Source organism: Rhinolophus sinicus, linkage group LG07 (genome assembly GCF_036562045.2).
Source record: "Rhinolophus sinicus isolate RSC01 linkage group LG07, ASM3656204v1, whole genome shotgun sequence".
Lineage (NCBI taxonomy): Eukaryota > Metazoa > Chordata > Mammalia > Chiroptera > Rhinolophidae > Rhinolophus > Rhinolophus sinicus.
The window spans coordinates 11327886-11355192 of record NC_133757.1 but is presented as its reverse complement, the minus strand read 5'-3'; the positions used below and the strand labels follow the sequence as shown (position 1 = coordinate 11355192).

General features: G+C 47.6%; 1 protein-coding gene and 1 long non-coding RNA gene across 2 annotated transcripts in view; one reads left to right on the top strand and one right to left on the bottom strand.

Moving 5' to 3' along the window:
• Positions 1-555: 555 nt before the first annotated feature.
• On the bottom strand, positions 556-10221 carry LOC141572889 (uncharacterized). Its single transcript, XR_012498394.1, has 3 exons — positions 10090-10221; positions 8435-8527; positions 556-690 (listed from the first exon to the last, which is right to left on the bottom strand). It is a non-coding gene; the product is annotated as an uncharacterized LOC141572889 (long non-coding RNA).
• SLC18A2 (solute carrier family 18 member A2) overlaps positions 10114-27307 on the top strand; it is a 28149-nt gene continuing 10955 nt past the window's right edge. The window contains exons 1-9 of the mRNA XM_019725253.2: positions 10114-10242; positions 11696-12047; positions 19476-19534; positions 19819-19902; positions 20166-20258; positions 21007-21096; positions 21183-21226; positions 21296-21356; positions 23961-24056. Of these exons, the coding sequence (XP_019580812.2) occupies positions 10122-10242; positions 11696-12047; positions 19476-19534; positions 19819-19902; positions 20166-20258; positions 21007-21096; positions 21183-21226; positions 21296-21356; positions 23961-24056 (1000 nt within the window). The 5' untranslated portion in view covers positions 10114-10121. The remainder of the gene's footprint in view (positions 10243-11695; positions 12048-19475; positions 19535-19818; positions 19903-20165; positions 20259-21006; positions 21097-21182; positions 21227-21295; positions 21357-23960; positions 24057-27307) is intronic.

Sequence of the window (27307 nt, the reverse complement as noted above, 5' to 3'; positions counted from 1 at the left end):
ACTGAGCCATGAAAGCCCAGGAAGCAGAGTTCCAGTCCTCGTTGCCCTGCCTGTGTGACCTCAGGCAAGGCTCTGTCCCTCTCTGGGTCTGCTTTCTCCTGTGGAAAAGGCAGCCATTAAATAACCTACCTCCAAGGCCCATTCCAGCCTTGATGTTTTATCCCAGTGCTGGAATATCCCAGAAATGTAATGTGAGCCAGAAGTGCGGCCCACATAGGTAATTTTAAACTTTCTAGCAGCCGTATTTTTAGAAAAGTAAAAAGTAATGGGCATGATTAGTTGTAATAACATAGTTTATGTAGCCCAATGTATCTAAAATATTATCATTTCAGCATGCAAACAATGTGAAATTAATGAAATGTTTTTCCTTTGTTTTGTGCTAAGCCTTCAAAATTCAGTGTGCATTTCGTACATATAGCGCACCTCAATTCGGCCTACTTGCTTTTTAAGCTCTGCGTGGCCACATGTGGCCACTGGCTGCTGGATTGGACAGCGCAGCCCACCCGGCCCACCCACTGTCTGTACAGATGAGGAAACTGCGGCTCTGTGGCTGGGGCAGAATTGGCTGTGGGCCCAGGATCCTCACCGTGCATCTGAGGCTAGTCCGGTGAGAGAATTGTGCAGGATGCTCTTGGGGAGACAGGGGAGGAAGAAATCACTTCCTTTGCCATCAAGGAGTTGACGGTCCAGCTGGGAAAAAAAAAAAAGAATGAGTCCAGATGTACCTAGTGGGGAACAGTGCCAGCTGGCAAAGGCTTTGGTGGGGAGCAGGTTCTCGGGGCCTTCTGCGTTCTTGAAGGTAGAAACCCAGAAGGGTTGCCATGGTCATCCCAGGCTTGACGTCTGTGTGGAAAGAGTTGAGTTGGGCTCTGGAGCTAGGAATAGGATTTGGAAAGTTGGGGGGATGAGGAAAATATGAATAATGTCTGTTTCTGGGGCCTTAAGGGGGCCATCTGATTAGAGCAGGGATGGGAGCTGGGGGGCTGAGGTGGGGTGGAGTGTGGTGACCCTAAAAGCCAGGCAGAAGGGTTCGGACAGTAGCATTGGGAGCCACCTCAGGTCTTAAGCTGGGGAGGGGCTCCCTGAAAGCACTGGTTCGTGGAGACCCACTGAGCCACTGATGGATTGGAGGCAGCACCTGGAGCCAGGGAAGCGGGTTAGGAGACCGGTGGAGCAGGAGGGGGTGAGTGGACTTGGGGGCAGTGGATGAAGAGGGAAGAGGAGCCAATACTATGCTGTGCCTGGGCCTTCAGCTTTGATGATGTGAATGTGATGACATCCGGGCATTTTGCTTCAGGCTGGGCTCCCCTGCCCAAGGCCAGGAAGCACATTCTGGGTGGATGGATCTGCTAAGTAAAGACTTGGTGTCAGGAAGGCAAAGAGATTGGGCATGGGGTAGGAAATGGCTGTGGGTAACTGCTGTGAGGGAGGGGCCATGGGTGATTCCATTATTTGGGGCTTTAACAAGTGGAGACGGCAATCCCTTAAGGCATTATAAATCGAGTGGGGTTTTTGGTGAGTCAGTGGGATGGTGGGAAGAAGGTTTTCAAGCCAAACCAGGTGGGAGGAGGTGGGGGCTTGGATAGGTAGGAGAAAGAGGGTGGACACTGCAGGTGGAGGAAGTCACTTCTGCAAAGGCACGGAGGCTGGACTGGGCATAGCACACCACTGGACCCAGGAGGAGACAGCCTGGTGGGGCTGAAGCCAGTTCAGGGGGTTACCCTCAGATGACAGTCACTGCTTAACTGATCAGGGGTTGAGTCAACCACAGCATTTATTGAACACTTACTTTGTGCTGGGCAGCCTCAGGCTGGGGAGGATGGGGAGGATGTGGTGAGGGAGACACCAGAGGTCCTCCCCTGGCCTCAGATTTTGGGTGGGAGGGATTCAGGAGTCAGACATCAATCACAGTCCCATTAGTAAAATTGTGATTATACTGGGAAGCGCCAGGAAGGAAAGGTTTAGGGACATATGTATAGGGGTCAGGGAAGGCTTCCTTTCCATCCATTTACTTTCCAAAGCATTTCTTCCTTGAGAAGAAATACTTTTCCATTCATTTACTTGACCTGAGACCTGAAGGCTAAGGGGGGCCTAACTAGATGAAGGGGGGAAGAGGGAAGGACATTCTAGGCTTTTTTGTTTAGGTTTTTGGATCAGTTGTTGAGCAGGAATGGTCTGAGCTAAGGCCCTTCAGTGGGTTACCCTCAGGGTGTATGAACAGATGGAGGGCTCAGAATGAGAATGAGATAATCACACACAGAGGGAGAGGAAGAGCTTCCTTGGCAGAAGGAACAGAGAGTGCAAAGGACCTGAGGCAGAGAACCCGTGCTGAAAGGAACCCAGTGTGGCTGGAGGGGGAAGGCAGTGGCTGAGTGGTGTAAGAGGTGTGGAGGCTGCATGGTCCTCCCCCAACGGCACTGCTGAGACCCACGGGATACACAGAGGGTCTAAAGCCACGTGCGAGCCCCGATAATTATAAGGGAATCAGCTTTAAATCAGACTCAAAGGCGATGTGGCGAATGATGACGGAGACAGTGGTTGAGGCTGGACCAGGCATGTCCCACTGGGCCACTTTAAAGACATTTGCCATTATCCCAGTGCAAGCGCATTGAAGGGATTTAGACCGGGGAGTGGAATGAGCACACTGGTATGTTTTGGCTCTCTCCAGCTGGTGAGGAAGGTGGACTGTGGGGGCCTGAGTGGTCATCGGAGTAGCCACTGGGGACAATTGCAATGGTCCAGGTGAGAGTGGAGAATCAAGGCATAAAGCTAATGAAACACTGCTCTTCACAGCTGGCTGGCTCCTCTGCAGCCTTCAATTACAGCAAATGTCCTCAGACAGGTTAGTGATTCTATTAAAGTGGCCAAACCTGGAGACCTGCATTTTACAGATAATGCTGCATGAAGCCAGTTAATTCAGTGATTGAATTATTAAGTTAGAGCATCTATGACTTAATTTCATTGGCAGCCAGCAAGGCATCCTTCCAGGAAACTGACATTTGCTTTGACAGTCCCTCTGAAAACCAGTACAGTAGATTTGGTTCCATCTTGTACAGAAAATGTTCTTTTACAGTACGCAGGAGAACAAAGAAAAGAATGAAAATGAAATGCATATTTTTTTTAATTGCAGTTCATTATTTATATACTATATATGTTAAACTGATACGGCTGGCTTCAAGGAAAACAAAACCCTCTAACTGAATGAGACAGATCCTGGCTGAGACTTTCCATGAGTCCTTGAAAATAACGTGAAGTCTGTTCTTTTTCAGGGTAAATCAATATTAATGAGTCCAGCATGGTGGACGGTATTGTTTTGATCTTTTATGTCTGCTGATTTTTTATCGAGGTGTTTTGCCAGTTGTTGAGAAAGAGGTGTTAAATTCCCCAATTTGGATTGTGAAATTGTCTTTTTATACCTTTAATTCTTTCTGGTTCTGTTTCATATATTTGAAGCTCTTCTATTGGGTGCATATACATTATAGTTATTATGTCTTCCTATTGAATTGATCGCTCGGAACTTTGTTTTGAAATCTATTTTATCTGATATTAATATAGTCGTGTCCACCTTCTTATACTTACAGTCTGCATGTATGTTTTTTCCATCCATTTCCTTTCAACCTACTTGTGTCCTTACATTGAGAATGTCTCTTATTCAGACAGCATAGAGTTCAGACTATTTAGTAAAATTTATCCTGACAATCTCTTTGTAGTGCCCATTATGCTTAATGTATTTCATCTATCATTTTATTTTTTGTTTCCTACTTGATTCCTCTGATTTTTTTTATTTTTTGCTGATCTATTCCTCCTTTCCTGCTTTTTAAAATTGAATACTTTACAGAATTCCATTTAATTCTGATTTTCCTGTTAGCTGTTTAGCTATTTTTCCTTGTGTTATTTTCACAGTTGTTGACCGAGAGATTATAATATACATCCTTAACTTTTTACAGTCCATTCATAGTTAAAACTATACCACTTCACATAGAACATAGAAATCTGCCACTTCATAGTAACGTTGTTATAAGTATAATAATACATCTACACGTGTCACAAGTGCCTCAAGACTATACTTTTAAATAGTTAAAGCTTTATAAAGAAAATAAGGGGGGAAAGCCAAACAACAACAACAATATAAGATAAAGCAAGCCCTGAGTTTTTGCATTGAGCTAGATATTTACCTTTTCTGATGCTCCTCATTCTTTTCTGAGATTCTGGGTTTCCATCTGCTCTCATTTCCTTCATTCTGACTTAGACGGAGCACAGCCTGCCAGCCCCTGGGAGATGCGGGCCACGTGAGGCCTCTGTGCTCAGGACCAATTCTGTCCTGGAAGCCTTTGCTTGGGGCTGTGGGGGAGGCTTGTGTACGGAGGGCTGAACTGATCTTCTGCCTTGGTTCTGAGCATATTATGGTCGATGGTCCTGGCAAGGCCTGTTTCTTGGTTTATTTTCACTTTCTGGCCTTGTCCCACAGCCCCTTTCCTGGGTCCCAGCCCCCAAAAGGCATCCACTCAGTTGTGTGAATAGATACACTTGAATAAGAATGGAGCTCTGTGAGCTTCTAATGAATCGACGTGGAATCGTGGAATCGTGGAATCTTCAGCAGACCTGACTCTCCTCTCGCCTTTCCAACTCAAGACTTTGTCAAATCTATGCACAGACATGTGGGTAATCCAGTGTGTCCTTCTAATGGCTACGAGGTGCTCCTCCACATTTCACTTATTTATTCCCTAGTGATGGACACTGAGGTTGCCTGTAACACCCCTGTGATGCAGGCAACACCGTAATGAGTATCCTTAGCCTCGTCCCCTTAGGACCCGAGCAGGGATTTCCCTGAGACAGAGACAGGGGAGAGATTGCTGGATCAGAGGGTGCGGGCTGACATAATTCCACTGAGCACTCCTGATTGCGCTCCAGAAAGGCTGCACAGCCCCCACGCCACCCCCAAGGAAAGGGTCTCCATCGCCTCACATCTTCACCAACAAATGGCATTTACCCAACTGCCTAATGTTGCCGTAATGTAGTGCTGTATCTCACCAGTCATTTCAATTGCCTTCTCTGATTGCTAGCGAGTCTTTCTTCATAAGCTTGGTAGACATCTGGGCTTCCCCTTCTACAAACTGCACCCTGTGCCCAGCTCTCCACTGGGCATCCACCTTCTTTCCCTACCCATGTATTAACTAGTATATCCGGTTTTGCTAGCCTAGGAACCACTGTCTCTTCAAGATGCCTTTATTTTTGTTCATTTCTGCTCTGACCCATCATTTGCATTTCACAGTTTAATGCCCAGACACATTTATTTTCCTTATTTCCAAGTTCTCTGGTGGGCAGAGCACCCGAGGATTTTCCCCATGGATCACCTACACCTTCCATGTACTCAGCCCTTTCACTGTCCCAAAGCTAGGGGACACTAAATGAATATGAGCATCTGCTATGTGCCAGGCATTCTGCAAGTATCACCCCACCTCAATCCCCATTAAAAAACACTGTGAGGGGACCTCCTGCCATGCTTGAGTGACAGATGAGAAATCAAGGCATATAAAAGTTTAGTAACATGCCCAAAGTTACATACCTTGTAAAAGTGACCCAGCCACAATGCTACGTATCTATAGCTTAAATTCATGTTAGTTTATCTCAAATAATGTCTATTTCAAATAACTGCTATGTTCCGGGCATCTCCTTGCCTTATCATTCCTAAATATTGAAATTTAGTGAAAAAAGTCAACATTGGTGGTACTTTTGTACTTTCCCAGTACCTTGTGTTTGAAAAGGGCAGGAGCAGGTAGGGGCAGAGGGCAGGATGGCTGAGCTCAGCAGTCTGAGTTCCAGGCGAGAACAAATTAATGTGTTTACTAGGTTGCTTTCTCAAAGCCTTTTCTGGGAGGGGGGCTTCCAGTGGGGGGGGGAGAGAGAGAGAGAGAGAGAGAGAGAGAGAGAGAGAGAGAGAGAGAAACCTAACTTTCCTGTTTGAGCAAAGGTGCTTTTCTCTCTGGTTCCCACAGCTCTGCCTCAGAAGGAACCCCTACCTGCCCTGTGCACGTCCTCTTTGCAGGTGTTTAATGAAAACTGACTGTGTTCTGGAATCTCAGTGATGAGTGAAAAGAGTGTCTCCAGTCCTGATACCTTGGGAGACAGAGCTAACTGCTCACACTGAGTAGGGACTATGTTTCTCATGGACAGACATGTTCTGGAGGAAGTAACGGTTCCATGAGGATTTGTAAGAGAAGGGCCTGTCTGATACTGAGAGGAGGGGTCCATGAAAAGATGCTTTTCCCCAAGAAGTGACATTAATGCTAGTAATGAAGAATGAGAAGGAGATACCTAGGAGGAAAAGAGGAAGAACTTCCCAGGCAGAGGGAATAGAATGTGCAAAGACCCAGACGCAGAGAAACATTGAGAAGAACCCGTGTGGCTGGAGTAGGAAGGAGGGGTTGAGTGGGTTAAGAGGAAACTGTGGAGTCCCAAAGACTCAGACCAGCAGAGCCCCAGACTGGCGATTCAGCCTGGAACCCACTGGGTATATATGAAGACTTCCCACTGGGGACTCTCAACTTCCATATGTCCTCTCTTTTAAATGGGTCTGGCTGGGATGGACCTACGTACAGATATGAGGATGCTCCTTTATTACCTCCACTTTCAACAATCTCCTGTCTCCCACCGGAACAAAGGAAAGGTTCACCTCTCACCCGACCTGGCTTTTACCATCTTATCGTGTTACATTGTCCGGAGGCATAAAAGCATCCACAGACAATATTGGTGTCTCTTTTATCAAGGCTCTAAAAATCCTCTCCCCCCTCCCTCTCATTAACTAATATACTTCTAATTCAACTTTTCTTTTTGTATTAGATAATTATTTAACTATCTTTTGTATTTAACAATTATCAAAATTCATATTATATATATGATGCCTTTATCATTTATATACTACTAATAATTGTTATCACAACATAAACACAATCATAAAGGGAATTTTAAAACTTAGAGCCTTACGACCATGAGAAAAATTTTAAAAGCTGATGCATATTGATATATTTGTTGAAGTTCATACAAAAGACATGGTGATGAATAAAGAATTAAATGATGAAAACATTACAGTTGGATAAAGTTCTATTGGAAGTGGAATTCAAATATACTTTGAAGGCATAAAGGAAACTAATTTTTTTGACTGTTAAAGGGAAACTTGTTCACATTTTTAAGTACAATATAATGGTTTTGCATTTTTATCATATTGCTATTCTATCGGGTACTTTTAAAAGACAGTTATAATGGTTTTATATATGAAGGTCGATATATACAATATACCCCAAACTATTTAAATGTATGATTTAAAAAACCATTTTAGATGTCAACTTAAAAATGTGTGAGGCATACATATTCTTAAAAAATTCTTTTAGGAGATGTTTAAAGACGCTCTTGTAGACCATGGTGCTCACGGGGTCGTGACAGAATTCAGGAGGAGGGAGCACAGGAATTGGCATTTTCTCTGGCACCACCTCCCTCCTGCTGGCTGCGCTGGAGATAGTGTGGCTTTTGTGTTCACCATTATGGGGTCGCTATCAGAATGTGTAAGCACCTCAATGACAGGAATTTTGTCTGTTTGGGCCATGGCTGTCTCCCTAGAATCAACCGTAGTGCCTGGCACCCAGTAAGCACACAACAAATATTTGTTGGATGAATGAATGGCAGACATTGAGCTCTCTCTAAGGGATGCCTGTGCATTCCCACTTAATTCTTAAAACAACTCTGCAATAGATCCAATTATTAGACCCATTTCAGAGATGGGGAAACTAAGTCATGGAGAGGATACATAACCTGCTCAAGGTCACTGATCAAGGAAGTAGCAGACTGGGACCCAGGCATCCTGACCAGAGCCCTTAACCATGATGCCTCTCTGCACCAGGAAATGTGGGGCAGGGCCTGTGTGTTTGGGTTCTGAAACTCCAGGCACTTTGGGGCACTCCATAAACGTGATGCCCTTCACAGCCCCCTTAAACAGCTCCCACCATCCACTCTCTTCTAAGTGGTTTTTCTTCTTTCCTCCCTACTTAATATTTACGTTACATACATCCTGGGACATCCCGGAGTCCCCATGTTACTGACCTACTTACTTATCCAACCATCTTTCTCACACTTCAGGGCAGCAATGGGAAGCATGGTGGGGGGAGGGGCACTGGAAGGAAGTCAGGAGGTGGAAGAGTGTGGGAGAGGCACACACTAGGCAGTCTGCGGCTGACAAGAAGCCAACAGTAATAAAACAAGGCTAAACTCCACTGCTAAGAGACAGCAGTAGGATGACGTTTATTTTAAGTGGCTTTCCAAGAAAATAGCTCCTGTCCCTCCTACAAGGGCCTCCAGAGCTCCAGCTATGTCAGGGGGAGTCTGTCTGTTTCTCTCCTGTTTATAAAATGGAGGGACTTGGAAGTCAAAGGTGGACACTTACGTGTTCATAGTGCAGATTACAGCTCCAGCTCAGTCCCAAACAGGCACTCGGCCTGTCAGCCATCTTTCTCTCTTTCGCTCTTGCCCCTTTTTCCTTTTTCAAATTAAATTTATTGGGATAACATTGGTTAATAACATTATATAAGTTTCAGGTGTACAGCTTTATAACACATCATCTACATTTTCCATTATGTGCTCACCACCCAAAGTCTCGTCTCCTTCCCTCACCACATGTTTGACCCCCTTTGCCCTCCTTCTTCTCCTTCCACCCCTTCCCCTCTGTATCTATGAGTGTGTGTTTCTTCTCTGACTGCAGTCTGTTTTATAGCCCGCATATGAGTGAAATCATAGGGTTCTTGTCCTTTTCCATCTGACTGATTTCACCTTCAGGATACTCTCAAGACCCATCCACGTCGCAGAGGGCAGTATTTCACCTTATTTTGTAGCTGAGCAGTACTCCATGGTACATATACGCGCCACATCTTCTTTATCCAATCATCCAGTCCCCTTTTCCCTATGTTTCCACATCACTAGCTCAAGGGTAGCCAAGAACCTGAGGCTCAAACACTGCCAGTGGCACCTGCCTCAGGCTCCAGGAATGGGAAAAGGGACGGGTGGTGGGGTGCCGAGTGGCTTCCCCAGGAAAGATCACCTGCCCCTGGCTCCCAACAGCCTATGACCCCTTTCCTGGCAGTTACCCAGTAGCCTTCATGCCGTCAAGGCCAATTTCAGGGACCGTGAGGATCAAAGAGCAGCTCTAGAACCTTCTTGGGGCCAGATGCAAGCTCTAATCCCGGATCCTCACCTCGGCTCCGGAGCCTTCACGCAGGGACCCTTGACCCCTCTCCCCGGGGCTCCTGATTTCTTCCCTCTGCGCCCCAGCCGCTCCACCCGGGCCCAGGTTCTCGGAGCACTCGGCCACGTACAGGGGCAGACGAGGGTCTGGTGCTCCGGGCGGCTCAGGACCGGGAAAACTCGGGGTGGGGGCACAGAGCCGGAAAGGGCAGCGCGGGTCTGGGCGGAGGCGGAGGCGAGGCAGCGGTCCCTCCCGCCCCCCGCCCTCGCTCCGCGCCGGCCGTGACGTCAGAGCCGGACCCACTAAACCGAGCCGCGGCGGCGGCGGCGGCAGGTTGCTGGGCGGAGGTTGCGACGCTGAGCCGCCTGGACGGACGGAGCCCACAGCGGCCAGGACAGGCAGCCGCCTCCACCCCGAGGTAACGCCGATCCCGCTGGCTGCCCGCAGAGCTCGGCGCTGGGGCAGAGCACCGCCGGGACGAGGGGGAGGGCGGGGAAGAGCGGGCCGGACCCAGGGCAGGGGAAGCCCCCAGAGCGCCGCGCGCGGGGTTCGGGGCGGCGGGAGAGCCGGGGCGCAGGACGCAAAGTGCGCGGGGTCCCGCGGCGCTTTTCTGAGAGCGCAGTGGTAGAAGCGGGACCTTTGGGGGCAGCCGAGAGCGCGACAGCACCCCACGAGCCCCAGGTGTGGGCCGCGACGGCGCTCGCGGGCGTTATTGATGAGTACAGGTGCGGGTGAGAACGCGCTCGCTGCAGGTGAGACGAAGGTGGGACGCTGGGGACCCTCCCACACCGCCTCCTCTGCGGCCCGGGAAGTCTGAGCATTGGGGGTGGGGGAGCCCCGGATCCGCGACGGCCCCTCACCTCCCGCCGCGCCCGCAGCGGAGCCCCAAGCCATGGCCCTGCGCGAGTTGCCGCCGTTCCGCTGGCTGCTGGAGAGCCGTCACTCCCGGAAACTAATCCTGTTCATCGTGTTCCTTGCGCTGCTGCTGGACAACATGCTGCTCACCGTCGTGGGTACGTAAAGACTGTCTCTCCTCGGGGCACCGCTTCCCTGGGCGCCCCACGTACGCGAACGCGGTCCTGGAGCTCTGCGCGGCCTGGGGAAGTTGGAGAACGCGCTTTGCAAAAATATATCCCCGCTAAGACTGCCGCGCCGCGTCTGGGCTGGTAGGAGCGGCGTTTGTGGCTTCGTTTTCCTGGTGGTCAGGTCAAAAATGTGACATCCGATAAAACCCAGAACTTGTGTTTCCTCCTGATAATGTCCTGCTCTCCCCCACCCCCTACTTTCACCGCAATGAAAAAGATTTCTAGTCAGGACTAGCAATTCCCAGAATTCAAAGTAATGTTATAATAATTAGGCTACCTAAAAAGGAGGGTTAATAATTTGATGTAACATCTAAAGAAACAAGTTAACATCCCTCCCTCCAAAAAAGGAAGTGACATTTCAATATATTGTATCAGTGAATAACTCGAGATGGAAACATTTCAGGACCATTTCAAGAGCAGTTTGAACAGTGTTGGTCTTAGCCTTTTTCCTATAAAGGATATTTGAAAAGCTAAATACTTGAAACACAGGTCTCTTAATTAGTCCCATTAACAGCAAAGTATTTGGCATAATTTCCCTTAAAAATATCCAAATTTTTAAAGAATACAGAAGAAATTTTTTTATTTGGACTCTTAAGTGTTGGTTATTTCCCATCTCCATTTGTAGGTTCTCTGGAGACAGTTTTCAGAGCATCAGATAGTCCGGTTTTCACCTCGAGGATTATCAGAGTTTAGGCTCATCTGAGTTCAGTAACAGGGCCCTCACTTCTCATTTGTATTGAATGCTCTATTGTTACACATATGCCCAAAGCTTCTGTCACGTCAAACAGGTTTTCTTTTCCTTTATGAAAGTCTCAGACATTTTTGTATCTTCAGGCAGCATAAAGAATTGCAGATTCCCACTCAAGAAATAGATGAAGTGGGCCTGTTGCAGAATTTCCAGATTATTATTTCCTGCAGGTTTATTTATTTTTTCTAAGACACATAATGAACTTTAGGTTTGTATTTTCTTTTCAGGTTTCTATTTTCTTGACTCATTCATTTAAAGGTCTTTTGAGCCTCTTTCTAAGAAACCCTGGTTGACCCTAAGACGGCCCTGACTTAACTTCAGACCACTTTTCGCTTTCCTAAAAATAGTCCTGTGAAGGAACCCTGTCATGAGAGACCCCCCAAAGGACAGGATTCTCTGGGGCTAGTCAGCTCTGTGCATTAACTGGCCCTGAGAGCAGACAGACTCTCTCAGCCTCCTGGCCTGCGGCTTTGTTCTCTCTAGGGAGCTAAATAATGTGAAATTGTTCCAGTGTTGGTGCGGGGGTCCCATTCCTGAGGTAGACATGCCACCTCTCTCTGTGTCTCATTTGGCATTTGTCCCAGGGAGGGTTTCTGTGCAATCACCACTTTCCTGTTCTGCTCTTGGCCCCAGTCCCCATTATCCCAAGTTACTTGTACAGCATTGAGCATGAGAAAAATGCCACAGAAATCCCGACTGCCAAGCCAGCGCTCACAGTGTCCACCTCAGGCAGCTTCCAGAGCATCTTCTCCTATTATGATAACTCCACCATGGTCACCGGGAATGACACCAGAGACCTTCACGGGGGGCTGCTGCCGAAGGCCACCACACAGCATATGGTGACGAACACGTCCAGTGTCACTCCCAACTGTCCCAGTGAAGACAGAGACCTCCTGAATGAAAACGTGCAGGTTGGCCTGTTGTTTGCCTCCAAAGCCACCGTCCAGCTCCTCACCAACCCCTTCATAGGATTGTTGACCAACAGGTAGGCTATATTATTTTGTCCAGAGAATTTTATGTTATTCCAAACTCATTTCCCCCCTCATTCGGTTTCTCATTCATTCATCAGAATCCGGGAACCAGCGGGGGGTGAGCTGTGGAAATATCCGATCCCTTCCCCTTGTGTTTCTGTCCATAGTTAATCACGATTTCCCATCTGTTCCACCTTTTCATTGCTACCTCTGCTGCTTAAAAAGTAAGACACTATTAAAACAGAATAAAGAGGTCCTCCCTGAGTGGGAGAACTTTGATTCTGACTAATGCCCCCAAATAATGTCCAAATTAGCTTCATGTTAACCTGGATGTGCTGGATATTTTTGGGCCCACATTATTTTGAATAATTGTTCCATTGTTGCTGCCTTCTAGCAACTATTTGTCTTTCTACAGCTGAGGGAGTGCAGCTCTGCCTGGTACATGGGGGCTCAAAGCATAAGATGGGCCTTGCAGTAAGGGGAGGGGATGTTACCTGCAAGGAGGGGGAACAGGTATAATGTGAGTGATGGTGGTGGGCTGCCTTATAAACAGTGTAGCCCCAAAGGCAGAAATGCAAAAAACGGCAGAGAGGAGTGCCCAGAGACCTACCTGAGAAGCAGACCTAGAAACCTGAACACAGAGACTAGAGGTGGAAAAGCAAACACAGGAGAGGGGTGGGGTGAATGAAGGAGGGTAGGGCCGGGGGTGTGGATGGGCTAGTCTATAAAAGACCCCACATGCTAGGCTGAGAAAGGAGTGGGGTTTTGTTGGGAGGCTATTTGGCCTAAGGAAGTGAGGGCAGGACCAGCAGCGCCCTTTATTCAAATATTAAGCATTTCAGGGTGGCAACAGCAGCATTAAACCCAGCCTGGGGCCCTTCTAAGAGGGAGGCTAGCCCTGGGGAATGGGGTGATGGCAGGGGCTCAGAGGGTACGCAGATCTGCCTTTCCACAGCATGAACTGCCCTGGGACACACGGAGGTTGCTAGTAATGTGTCAATGGTGAGCCAGGCGGAAGTACATTGAAACTTTTGTCATTTGGTTTTCTGGACTGAGTAGTGCCACTGCGTCCATTTGAAATACCCTAATCCACGTCCAACTGTCCACTCTGTGTAGAGCAATGTTATGAAACTGCCACCTAAAATATGCTAAGCAAATTAACCCAGCGATGCCTCACTGTGAGCCCCCAAGATGTACCGTTTGTGAGGTGACATTCAGGGGCTCTGTTCTTGAGGAGGAAAACCAAACAGTCCTCAGTAGTTGCAGGGTGCTTTTATTACTTTTTTCAAGACAAAAAGTACTTCTTAAAATGCGTCTGGTATAATTGCAGAAAACGGCTCAACTGCTATGTGGGAAAATTGAGGACGTGATTATAATAACGCCTTGTCATGTTACTAGCTGTAGAGTGTAATACTTAGAGACTCAGCTGAAGTGCTGTGCGTATTCCAATCTTCCAAAGACAAATGGAAAATGAAAAGCTCTTTAAAAATCCATTCTTGTTTTTAATGCTCTGTTTATTCCTCTTGAAAGACGCGTGCTTACTACGAGTGAGACCTTTCCCCTGTAAAATACTCCTAATGCTTTCTGACATTGCAGGCACCCAAGGCTCCTGTTTGGGGCTTTGAAAAAAAAAATTGTCTTCCAAGAGAAACCTAGTTTTGTGACCTGTGAAATTTAGTCTATTCTGATGGTGAACTTATCTAGAGAAAAATGGTAAACTCTAACTGGTTCCCCCAGCTACCGAGCAAATTTCCAAATCATCATCTTTCAGCACTGCTTTGTAATGTGGAAATGCAAACAAATTTTAATATTGATATAGGCAGAACTATTGAGTGAACTCTGTTGTCTCTCGCAAAATAGTCATGATGTGTAATTTTTCTGGTATTTTCCAAGCCTGGTAGACATGAACCTGGGGACTTGCAGAATTTCTGGACACTCCATGGCACCGCTCAGGGAAGTGATAAATACATTACAGTTTCCTTTACAGAGTCTGCCCTTGTAAGCCATTGCAAATAGCCTTTGATGTAATTTGTGTCAATCACATCCTCAATTACCAACAAGATGTGTGATTCACTTTGTCAGTGTTGTAAACAAGTGTGTTTACAACAGCATTTTACAGCTGGTTAATATGTTTCTGATTAAAGAGTAGTTAAAAGCACGGAGCATCAGAGATGGGAGAGATTTTATTTAGCAACGGCCTTTGGGCCAGTCTTAGGATTTTATAGGCAAAAGAGTTTACCTTCATGGGGAGACAATATTTGCCCATGGCAGTGGTAGGACTCTGTCCTGGTGTCTTCCTCCCTGACCGTTCTTTCTGCCTGCTTATTGTTGTATATACAGTTTGTATGTTTGGCTTTTAAAAATCAATACTGCAGGTCAAAATCTGTCTTTCTTGCATCTACTAGGGCTCTCTCTGGTTGTACCAGGCGGAACTAGTAAAGGCCCAGACAGTGAGTTGTCGATTGCTATTTTTAATCAATGGGCAGGGAGTTTAGAAAAAAATCAGCCCCACCCTCCCCCCTTTTTTTTGGACATGGACCTTCCCTCAACTCCTTGGGCCTTAAAAAATATCTGTTTCCAGCCCCTGATGTGAGCTGGTCCAGCTTCCCAGTATCTCTGCAGCGCTTCTGACAGGGGGGAAAGGAAGGCTTCCTGCATCCCCAAAGACAAGCTACTTAGAGCCACTCCTTTCCAAAGCCTCTTGATGTAAGCGGGACCCACTCTGAAATGAGACACCCCGTGTCACGCGTGTTACAACCTGATCTCCCATAGTACAAGCTGGACCCCTAGATTCATTCATGGTCATGATGGTGCCGTGTGAGTAGCTTTTGTGGGTGGGTGATACAGGAGGCAGGCTCCCTGTCTGTTGTTTTAAATATTTGAGAAGATCGCATGCCAAACCCTGACAGTAAAAAAATTACAGTTCTTGGGAAGCATGTAAGTGTTCAGTTGGCCACTAATAGGATGCAAGTAATTTCTCTTTCACTTACCCTTCTGGTACTATATTTTTACTGAAATATATATGACCAGGTAGGGAGCAAAGGACCTTTGATTTTGGCAAGTGTAGTGATCACATATCCACTAACCCACTTTCCAATATGTGTGGGTGCCTTGGTTAACTTGGTTTCTGTCTTTGAGGCTCATGTGACTTATTTTATAATTCCAGTTTAACTGTTCATTTCTTGATTGCATTGTGGGTAAGAGGGTGTAGAAGGAATTATACTAGCAACACCTGTTACCATTTGGCTCAGCGAAATGAATTTTAGACATGCACACACATGAAAGGAATGTTCCAGGCAGGTACACAGTGTGAAGACACTTTTAGATGTCTCTGTCCACAAGTCGGGTTAAGGTGTGGTATTGTAGTTCTTCACTTGCTTAGCATAAAGCTTATGTTGTTGCATCTTTAAAACCAAATGATAATCCAGATGAACTGGGTGGCGAGGGAAAGGGTTAACTCTGGGTGCTGGAGCAGCTTCCTGGCCTTCCTCCTTAGCTTGTCATTGTCTCAGGGGTCTGCATTTTATCAAGCTAGCGACAGTGCCTTCATTTATTTCCATAGTTACCTAGTATATTTGAAAGCCAGTTATTTTTTCTCACAAATCGTAGCTAACATCCGAACGACAAAGAGGAAACCACACGGCATGAAATCTCTACGAAATCTACTGTGGTTATTTGTTTTTCCTCTGACTTCAGCCAGCTGGTCTGAAGTGGGCTTTGTAGGAATAAGCAGTGACCTTTTCAGCTTCCCTGTGGACAGGGAAACCAGCTGTTTGGGAAAGGGAGCCCCGTCTTAGATGTTGTTGGGATGGTGTGACGGAGCCTTCGTTTCTGAAATCAGAAGAAATTGGTAGTGGAATTGGGCATTTCTCTTGGGAGCAAAGCCCCCGCTTGAGCTGTGGAATGGGAAGCACCCAGAGGAGAGTAAGAAATCCATGACTCACGTAACTCCGTGCACACATCTAGTAGCTGAAAAAGACAGCTTCATGAGCTAAACCTGGTTTTATTGACAATAAACGTCCCAGTATACCCTACAAATTTAAAATACCATTCCAATTGACAGGTTTGCTTACTGTACCACTTTTTAGGAGTGTGTTGGAATAATTGAAAAGGGATCATTGAAAAAGATGTCACCTCTTGTCTCTTCTGGTGACAGTTCATATCCTTCTCTGTGTCTTTGCTATTGTCACTTATCCCAGCAGAGGGAACCGAGGTCTTAGCAAGCCTCACAATGGAGCGTGCATATTCTTCATGGCAAAGATAAACAGTTAGTAGCATTAGCGAAAAAGTATTATCAATGATGAGTTAGGGACATACGGGGTTTCTCCACTGATCTGTAGGTGTATATATGATGACCGTAACTTTCACTACTTTGCACTTTTTTTGTAGGGAGTCAGTATATGGCTTTAGTGTTATTCCAATTGGATTAACTGCTCCCTGATGCTCTGTGAAAGATGACTGTGGGCTGGGATGACTCAGCAGGGGATGATAAAGGGATATTTGGTTAAAGGTTTGCCGCATCAGGCCTAGCTCTACTTAGCAATACTTTAATTGAGATGGCATTGAATTGAGATGAGAGGCCGACTGAGACATTTATGACTAATGGCCGTGGAGGTTCTGTCCATTGAGGAGACATGGAAGGGAAGGAGAAAGGGCCCTGGAGATCTGCCCATCTCTCAGTGAGCAGCCCTGGGGCCTTGGATGACCCTCCTTCTGTGGTGTGTGCTCAGGGGGCCAGCAGAGGTTGAGTGTGGAGATCCAGGAGCTGTTGCCTTTGCATTTGGGCCGAGCTCTGGGGAAAGGTGCTGCCAGCACTTTCCACGGGGCAGGCCTGTCAGCGGCTCGGGCAGGGTTGAAAGTGTAGGGCACGTGTGTCCGGTAATGAGAAGGAAGCGGCGTGAGCCCAGGGGGTATCGGGGCGATTGGCTTGCTCTGCGACTGGGTGAGCCTCCGTCTCTGAACCGCGCTTTCTCAGCTAAGATGAGGGTGTGCACTGGCCGGCGTTTGAGCATCCTTCCAAATTTGCCATTCGGTTGTCCCATATGTGCTTTATTAAAATCCCAAAGGAATTTTAAAAAACAGTAGCTGTGGTGTTTTTAAAGAAACCCCAGCACCTGGGCTTGGTATAAAGAATCCTCTGTCAGTACCGAGTCCTGTGGGTACAGAGCCACCTGGTTTTAAATGAAACTGGGGACCTTCCATTCGCCCCATGTGAACCTGTGTTCCTGTGACCGGCATCCCACCAAAGTGTACGCTGGAAGCACCTAGCACACCTGAGACGCTGGGGACATGCTTGTTGCCCTGAATTTGGGGCATGTGACTTACTTTCCCTCAGCATCAATATGGCTATCTGAACATGGGAATGGAGCCAGCTACCTCACAGAATGGCCACAAGAATCACAGAGGATGGCAGGTGACACTGCCCGCTGGCTCCCAGTTGATGGTCTTGAGGAATGCTGGGGCCTCCGGGTAAGAAGGAGCCCATCCCAGCTGTGTCCTGCCAGGTGACCTGGTCCAGTGGCCAGGCTGCAGACTGGCCATAAGGGTCACTGGTATTCCAACAGCTTTGATACATGTATGGTTTTCTGAGTTGTTTTTTGGAAGGGGTGAAGAGTGTGAGTTTATTCCAGGGTAGTTACAAGTATTGTCATATGTCTGTTATTCCCCTAGATGTGCAATTGTTGTTCAGAAAAAAAAACCCCACAAAACTGTCTGTGCGTTGGACTCTCTGAGCCTCTAGAAGTTTTCTTATTTAGTATCCAACAGTGCCATGTAGGACCTGGCTTTGTAAATGAGTTTATTTTGCCTGCATGAATAAAGAGTACGGAGCAATCGGCTCCGGGCTAGTTGACACAAGAGAAGCTGCCATATGATGGCTGCCTGAATGACAGGTCAGAGCCCTGGTATCTCTCCTGCCTCACCTGGTTGGCCTTGACCCCTGCTTTGTGAATTACAAGCTCATCTCAGGTCACAGTAGGGGCATCTGCGTGGGTGTGTGGGAGGGGGACTACCGGGGAGTCTGTCATGATTTTGAGATGTTATTTGGCTTCCAGATGCACATGAAGCAGTAAAAAAAAAAAAAAAAGTATGACGAGGAGAACTGTTGAAAGGTTGTATTTAAAGCCACACGTGCCTTTTGGCTACCTGGGGAGGTGGTAGAGTTTGCAAGGAAAAGTCCTGGACTGGATGGAATGGCTCTTAGTGAAATTAGCTGTAGGATGTTTGACAAGGCACTTTTTCATGCCTCAGTTTCCTCATCTGTGAAATGGGGAGGTGCTCGTCTGCCTTTATCAAATTATTGAGCTGATGGGTGTAAGTGCTTAGAAAATTGAGTGTAACCATTAAATGAAGGTAGGTATTGTTATGATTTTTTATTCAAGCCTGGAATAGAAGAGCCTTTTCAGGCTGAGTGACTGGGATTCAGGACTTTTTGGTCCTCATTTTGGTTCCTCTCCAGGATCCAGAGAATCTAGGGCTAGAAGGAGATGAGGCCTAGAGATGCTCAGGGCTGGGCAGGGTTGACACAAACCTCCCAGAGAGCGATGGCTCAGCCACTGTTGGTCCCCCTTTCACGACAGGGAGCCCATCTATATGGCAGGCACCAAGTGGGCTGCTTAATCGGCAGAAACAGAGGAAAGAAGGAAGGGAATGAGGGAGGATACGACATTTCTGAAGCACCTGCTATGTTCCAGGTGCCCTGGTAGCAGGGTGACATCCACCTCTCGTTTATACTCACCCCACTTCTGGGAGAGGCAGCGGTGGGCTCTCTGAGGGGCAGTGGGGAGACTTGCTTGGGTTAAGTGGCAGTGCTGGGTGTCCAGCCAGGGGTGAGATACAGAAAGGCCAAGGTCTTCCCACCATCCTTGTCCCCTGGTCGCAGAGCCCTGTACGGACAGTGGTCTTCCAGAGCAATTAGGATATTGAATTTTTGCACAGAAATCAAGGCCTGTCTTTCTAGGCTGGCCCATTGGGGTCAACATGAAGACAGATTTGAAAACATTATTGCTTCTTAATGCCTCTTAGATTTAGTGCAATTGTCTCTGCTGCCAGGCAAATCATTTGGTGACCTTTTACTAGAATCATTTGATTGCAATTGTCCCTTTGGCAAAGCTTTAGCAAAGACTGTAATTAAAGAAATAACCATAAAATGACAGAAACAGGGGCCATATATTTTGGGTGTGTTCTGGGTTACTTGCCAATATTGTTTTAACATTTCTCCCAGAGAAATTTCTGTTCACAGAGGCAATCCATAAATATATTCACAGTCGAAGACCGTCAAACACAAAAAGGTCACGTAGGAAGAACCGACTATATGAATTTTTAACACAGTTGACCAGACACTTATCTGCCTGATCCCAAAGGGTAAGCAGGAGAGACTCAATATAAAACCTTAAAAAAATACAAAGCAGTCACCAGATTTTCCTCGTGGTTTTGTTTTGCAGAATCGGCTATCCAATTCCAATGTTTGCGGGATTCTGCATCATGTTTATCTCAACGATTAGTAAGTACCTGACGTTTGCCTTTTGAGTGTGGGTCATGGGGTGGGCTCTGATGGCCATGAACCTGGAATTGAGAACACACTGGGTGCGTAGGGGTGGGGCAGTGGCAAAAAACGGCAGAAAGGAGTCACTAGGGTTCTTCATGGGGACAGAAGCACAGTGTGGTTAATATGGAAATATACCATCAGGTTAAGGGAGGGCTGCAGAAATACCGCTGTTTGAGGTGGTTTGGTACCAGTGTCAGCCGCCCACACTGATGTGTGGGCCTGGCCCGTTCTCTCGGCAGTGTTCGCCTTTTCCAGCAGTTATGCCTTCCTGCTGATCGCCAGGTCGCTGCAGGGCATCGGGTCTTCCTGCTCCTCTGTAGCTGGTAGGTGTGGAAATTGCCCCTGCTGGCAGGCCCCTCACATAATTAGCTGGATAATTTAGGGAATCAAAGTATTGGTGGTGGTGGTGGCGGTGGGTTCTCGGAGAAGGTACTTGTCTCCTTCCTGGTTGGATTTTGTTTGGTCTTCTATTTTTGTTAATCTGACGGGTTAGGGAAGATTCCAGGCTGGGGAGGGAAGGCAAGTCACGGATTATTCTTTCGGTGCTCCCAGAGCTTGGCTGTTGACCATTTCTTTTCCTGTTTAGGGATGGGCATGCTTGCCAGTGTGTACACAGATGATGAAGAGAGAGGCAACGCCCTGGGGATTGCCCTGGGAGGCCTGGCCATGGGGGTCTTAGGTGGGTAAAGTCCACCAAGGAGGAGAACTGGGAGCCTGTCTGGCATTGGACAGTGACAGTCTTCTCTGAGTCCACATTCGTGCGGACAGACTCCCCAGCTGTCCCCTTTTTTATTCCCTACTTTCATGGAGCCTTTGAAAAATGGTGGGACCTCCCTGACCTGGGAGAACCTGGGTTTTCCCTGCCTCTACCCGCTAACTCGATGGGGGACCTCAGGCAAACCAACTCCAGGCCTCTCGGGCCCAGATGTAAAACAAAGGCCTGCCAAGATCCTTCCTCTAACACATCAGAGAGGACCTTCCCACCTTCTGAGTCTGCCTTCGCACCTGTCTGGCTGACCTCCCAGCACAGGAAGCGGTCCGAGTCTGTCCCTTTTCTGTTCCATTCCTGGCTTTCCTTTGGGAGCCTGCAGTCCCTGAGTGAGCTGGTTTTCTAAGGGGTGAAGTCCTCACTGACACGTTTTTCCTGTGCTCCTTCAGTAGGGCAGTTCTGCGGCCTGGATCTTGTTTCTCTCAGATCTTTACTTTGGGGTGACCCTTAGAGTCTCCTGCCCATGTGTCGGGTGTAAAACTGCTTGGAGGAAGCTGCTGGGGCAACCTAACACTGCCAAACAGACCGTAGGGTGGCCACCTCAAGTAGTTTTTACAACAAAGCAGAGAGAGACACGCAAGAAACAAGGGGATGGGCCTGGTGGGGTGGGGGCCATTGGTCCCAGGGCCTGGCATGACCCTCCTTCTCTTCCTTGCAGTGGGTCCCCCCTTTGGGAGTGTGTTCTACGAGTTTGTGGGGAAGACGGCTCCATTCCTGGTACTGGCCGCCCTGGTGCTCTTGGATGGAGGTGAGTCCACGTGGGTATCTTGGCCGTGACCTTGGCATCTGTGGTGGCAGGTGCTCGGGGCCATGCCTTTTGTTTTTCTCTCATAGCTATTCAGCTCCTTGTGCTCCAGCCATCCCGGGTGCAGCCAGAGGTAAGCAGCAGGGAGAGGAAGGCGCTGCAGTGGCCATGTCAACTCTTCTAACCCGTTTTCTCTCGACAGAGCCAGAAAGGGACGCCGCTAACCACCCTGCTGAAGGACCCCTACATCCTCATTGCTGCAGGTGGGGCTCCCCCCAGTCCTCCTGGTTCTTCTCAGCCCAGGGGTGCGTGGTGGGTGGCGAGGACGAGTATCCCTTTTGCTGCTGGAAACATTGGGTTGTAGAAAAGCATAAAAGGCACAAAGAGGTTTTACGTCACAAAAAATGGTTTTCTTCTGTCCTTAATTTCTGACACTCAGTCAAGTTCTGTGTTGTTTTTCATTCGGGGCAAAGATGTGTGGGTCACGGAGATGCCTGCCACAGAGGTTTGCTTTGGGCCAAGCTTGCCTTCTGTGTTTGTGTCAAAGGCCATCACTGTTTGGCCTTGAACTTCCAGAGGAGTCGTGGTCTCACTGCAGGCATCTCAGGTGAGGGTCTGATTCACCTTGGCATGTATAAATAGACATGGACAGCAGAGCCTGCAGGGCCGAGAGGGCTCTGCCTTCCTCCAGAGAGGCCTTCCTCTGCAGTAGCAGAGGCCAGGCTGGAAAACACCCGTGGGCTAAAGGTCATGCCTTTGGATTCTTGGCCTGGATGGGTCCAAAGGAAGCCCCGGGTTTTTTGGTGGCTGTGGTAATGGCTGCATTCATCCAAGGGACTGTCCCCCCAAGACCATGCCCGTGGCACAGGCCTGGGGCTGCCTAATGAGGGACCAGCCTTAGGCTGCCTGGGCCTGGATACTGTGACCCACAGAGACCATCAGGGTCAGGCCAGGGGAGGCCACCCAGAGGTGTGGCATCAGACCCAGCCAGGGTTCTCTCCAAGTAGGGTTAGGTTTGCCTAAGCAGGGGTCATAAACACTAGGGGAGCTGGGGGAGCTGCGTGAACTGGGCACATGCGCTTCCTGAGGACAAATTCAGCTTTTTGCAAAATCCCATGCGAGTTTTGTTTAAGTTTTCTGCTGCTGGGTTTGGTCAGGGTGGCACCTATGTAACCCTGGTCTGGGCCCTGTCTGTCATGCCTGCCGGCCACAGGGTTGTAATCCTGGTGTGGGACCTCTTCACGCAGGGGAACCTCCCTGTGCCCCTGGCGAGATGCAGGGAGCATTCCAGAGCCCAGATGCCCCTGGAGCTCTGGCCGTTCCAGGTGGGGGTGAGGAGATGTGTGGTGAGAGATGGGGGCCCAGAGGTGGGACTCCCCGCATGTTGGGGCAGATATAGGCATAGGCTGTGCAGCCGGGGCCCCTCCTGCCTCTACCTTTCTTTGACCCTCACTGTCTCACCCCAACTGATGGAGGGAGATCGCGATCCACCCAGCGCTGAATGTCAGGCTATCAGCAGGCCCAGGCAGCCCTCAGTGGGAAATTGGGGGCCAGGTCGTGTCTCATTTGTTCCGGTAGGATTTTAATTTATGGTGGTGACTCCATGATGACATGGAAAGGTCAATACCATTGAAAGAAGATTTCATTACTTGCGTTTCCCAAGTCAAGGGGGGCACTCCGTGTCAGTCAGGGCCATGTGGGGAAGCCCTGGGTTTGGTCAGGCGGCAGAAAGGGGCAGGGCAGAGGCCTAGGCCAGAGCCCTTACTGGAGTTTCCATGGGAAATGCAAGGCAGGGCAGGTTAAACATCTTAGTATTGGCTAGTTTAAATAATCCCAGCAGCCTTGGGGGCCGCGGGGCTGTCCTGGTTGCCTGTACTTGCCCTGAGCGGATTTAGGGCAGGGGAATATTGGTTTGGTGTGTCAGAGCTAGCTAAGGAGGGGTTCACACTGTGGGCTCTGGGTTGCAGGGGAGATGCAGGTAATGCTGGTAGTTTGGCCCCATGATTAATATCTGTGAAACAGACAAATACAGAATCTAAGAAGACACAGAATAGGTGAGCGAGGAGAGTCCAGTCATTTCGGCATCATTTCTGTGTGCTGCCTTTAAATGTCACCGAGAATTAAAAGATCTTTCTTCAATATGTGAACACCTTAATCATGATTGCACAATGTTCTTTGAATCGAAATTTTAGCAAATTAGAGCTTCCACAGGGCACAGCGCAGGAAAGCTGCCAGAAGGATGGGAACAGTTTTGTGTCTCTTTTTCCAGCTTATTCTACATTTACAAAGGGCTCTGGTTAACAGCGATAATGGATATTTGCAGAGATACCCTATATGCATAGCCGATTTAAATAAATAAATAAAAATCCCGCCACAGCACATCTGTACTGAATGCAATGGGAGCATCGATAGAAACATGTGTGTTCATTGCGCAGTAAAACTTAGATGACGGAGCCTCCGGTTGTTCCAGTCTGTGTGTCTGGATGTGGCCTGTGCTGCTGCTGGGTGGCCTCAAGCAAGTTACTTCATTAATAAATTGGAACTCCCTTTCTTCGTTCATAAATCAGGAAGGGTAAACCAAATGATCTCTAAGGCTCCCTCCAGTTCCAAACTTCATGACTCTGGGATTCTAGTTGTTTAAAATAACGATGATGATGATAATAACTCAACCAGCCAACCAACCAACGCTCCTCACTATCTCCTTGATCCGTTCCTTATGTTTTGCTTATAAAAGCAGGAGAAGTTTTGGGTTTCCAAACGGATTGCTTTGGCTCTGGGCATGTAGGGTTTTCCTGTATTTGGAAACAGTAGGGTGTCGACACTCGAGACCCCAGTAGAAGCACACTAACCCTCTTGCTCCCTTAAAGGGTCCATCTGCTTTGCAAACATGGGGATTGCCATGCTGGAGCCGGCCCTGCCCATCTGGATGATGGAGACCATGTGTTCCCGCAAATGGCAGCTGGGTAAGGACTGGCGTGGGCTCTTCTGATTCTAGAACTTTTGTCCCTAGGGCGGGTCTCGTCATTGTAGCCCAGCCGAGCTGCAGGTACCAGGATGATAAAGTGATTGTTTCTGTTTGACACTTAATGGGGTCGATGCTTAGGGCAGTAGTGAGCCTTGCGGTCGGTGTCAGCTCCAGTTTCTGTATCATCCTTGATGAATGTGGAATTTATATAGAGGCATCAGACCCGGGCAGAAAAGAGGAAGGAAAAATGCGTTCAGCATGTCCCCATGTCTCTGAACTGGACTAGTTATAGTAAATACCTTTTATCCTTTTAATTTCTTATCTTGCCTTTTCTTATTTCCGTTGTTTTCTTCATTTTCTACACTGTTAAATTTTTATAATTGGTGTCAACATATCTTAAATTTGAAGAGCCCTTTTATATTTCCTCTGAGTGGTTTTGTGCGTGTGTGTGTGTGTGTGTGTGTGTGTGTGTGTGTGTGTGTGTGGCTGGGGCGTGGGGGTTGTTGAAATAACATTCTCTTACCATTTAGTAGGATGACTTCCGTTCACTTTCCATTTCAGCCTCTTGTATTCTCCCTGGTCTCCGTGCTGCCTAGGGGCCCTGCGCCTTTTCAGTTCAGTTTTTCTAAAGGAACTGTCTCCTGCCTGGGGGAGCAATTGAGGGCTGGGGCACAGGGGCAACTGCTCTTAAAAGGGTCTTTCTACCTGCTTTCCTGTTGACAGCCTCAGCCTTCAGCCGTACACAGGACCTGGAGCCTTTAGTCCCTGAACTTTCTGTGTTCAGAGCACAAAAGGTCTTGCGTTTTGTTGGCTGTTCTGTGTGCAGGTGGAAGGTTCCAGTGTCCGTCACTGCACTACCGCTGCTAGCCCCTCCCTCTTACTGCTTTTTCTCGTCTCATTTTGTCTGTCCTTGGGCATAGAGAGTGGTGTCTATAGTTTTCTTTCATTCCTTGAATAACATTTGAATGGAATTTGGAGTGGGAATGGAGAAAAACCTGTAGACTTAATGTGCCCTGTTTAACTGGAAGCCCAGCGTTCATTTCAATGATAACATATGTTCTATTTTAAGATTATACCAAATTTTCAACCAGTCCCTATTGTTGGACATTTGGGTGAGTTCCAGCTTTTGTCCTTAGAAACCATACTGCAGTGAAATAGCCTTTACATGTATTCCTGTTCATGTTTGGAAGTATATCTGTAGGGAAAATGCCTAAAAGTTAAATGGGCATTTTGGTATTTGGTAGCATTGTGCCAACGTAGGTATGAGCCATCTTTCCCAATGGAGTGTGTGATTTAGTGTGTTGATTTATTTTTACAAGTTCTTTATGAGTGAAATTGAACATCTTTTCATGTTTATTAGCCGTATCTCTTTGCTGTGAATTTCTTCTTAATATACTTCGCCCATTTCTTTCCTATGGAGCTGTTTGTCCTTTTTTCTTTTTTTTTTTTATTGCTTTTAGGTGTTCTTTGTATATTAAGATATTAATCCTTTATCAGATGTTTCACTCCTGTTGACCTTGCTTTGTTGTATGTCTTTTGACTTTATAGGTGTTTTGTGTGTTTTTTTTTGCCGCTCAGAACATTTAAAAAACCACTAGTGAGATTTAGCAGTCTTCCTGTTTATGTCATTGTCATTTCAAGTGAAGCGCAGAAGGGCCGTTCTTGTTCCCACGCCACAGTTGTTTTTTCATCCAGGCTTTCCTCTAATAAATTTACGACGTGTTTTTTAAATCTTGGATTTACATGGATTAATTTTAATTATAAGGTGTGTGATGGGGCTCTGGTGTGGCTGTTTTCCCGATGTCCAGTCAGTTGTCCCAGGACCAGTACTGCTAATACTCCGTCTGATTTCTCCCACCTCTGTCATGCTCGAAATGACTGTGTGTTCTTGGGTCTCCTCCTGATTGTCTCTTCGAGTCCATTTATCGGCTTGTATTCCTGTGTCAATCACTTTCTGTAGCTTTAGAATATTGTTTACTGTCTGGAAGTCTCGTCTCTGCACACACACTCTTTTCTTTAAGAATTTATCAGTGATCTTTCCTAGAGATTTGTTTATTGTTTCGTAGTTCTTTCGACTTACTGATATCTTCAGATGGAGAGTCTTAGTTCTGAATTCAGTCGATACTTTTTTTAGTGCCCCCAACCTTCCTCCGGGGACCTTAATATTCGCTCAGGCATTTGGCCCTTTTGTGGGGGTGTCTTGCCGGATGCTGCTGGCTCCTGGTTCACGTTTGTCTCTGTCCTTCCTGTCCTTCCTGCCTCACTGCCGTTGGCTGGCCTGGGCACCAGTCCTCTGGGGTTGTACATTGAATTTCTGGGGTTCTTTCATGAAATAATCCTTCATTAAAACGCTCCCAATGGCTGGAATGGTGTGTGTGTGTGTGTGTGGGGGGGTGGATGGCGAATGGGGAGGAACTGCTAATGGGTGTGAGGTTTCTTTTTGGGGCGATGAAAGTATTTTGGAATTAAGTAGTGGTGATGGTTGCACAACCCGGTGAATACACTGAAAACCACTGAACTGTATGTACACGTTAAAAGGGTGAATTTTAGGTGGCGCCAATTATGTCACAAAACAGAAGCAAACACAAGCCCCAAATGACAGGAATCATTCAGTGGAGGAGGAAAAATTCTTGGAGCTAAATTAAGGCTGGTTCTTAGAAAATTTAGCTCTGAACTTCCTGCCAGTGAAGGCAACAGAGGAAACACAGACTCTCAAAGCTCCTAAGGAGAGGGCACCACTTGGCGGGTGGATGGACCTTTTCTTACCCTGAATTAGCAAATAGAGCTTTTGCCAAAAGTGAGGAGACACTCCTCACGTCTCGTTGCTAGTGATGTGAAAGCTGTTTTCCCAGACTTTCTTTCTCTCTCGTCCCTGTGGTGGTGTGGGCCTCCGGGTGTTTTCAGGAGATGCCCTGTATTTGCCGGCCTGGGGCTGGGAGTGGTTCTCCTGCTTGGCTTTGCAGCACTCTGGGGCTGAGATGCTTTGGTGACATTTCTGAAGGTTTCACTTAACTGACTTATTACGCTAATCCAATGTGTCCTGGCAGGGCACTTAAGCTGCTTTGTCCTCTTCCTCCCCAGACACAGCCTGAGGCTTCCTTTATAAATTTTGTGAAGTAAGTGAGAGGCCCGGGGCCACCTCAACCAGATGGCAGGCCACAGGCCACCTGGGTTTCTCCAGGAGAGCCTCTGGTGGGGCTTATCACACAAGCCAGATGTTCACTTTTCCAACAGGGAGACCATCCCTCC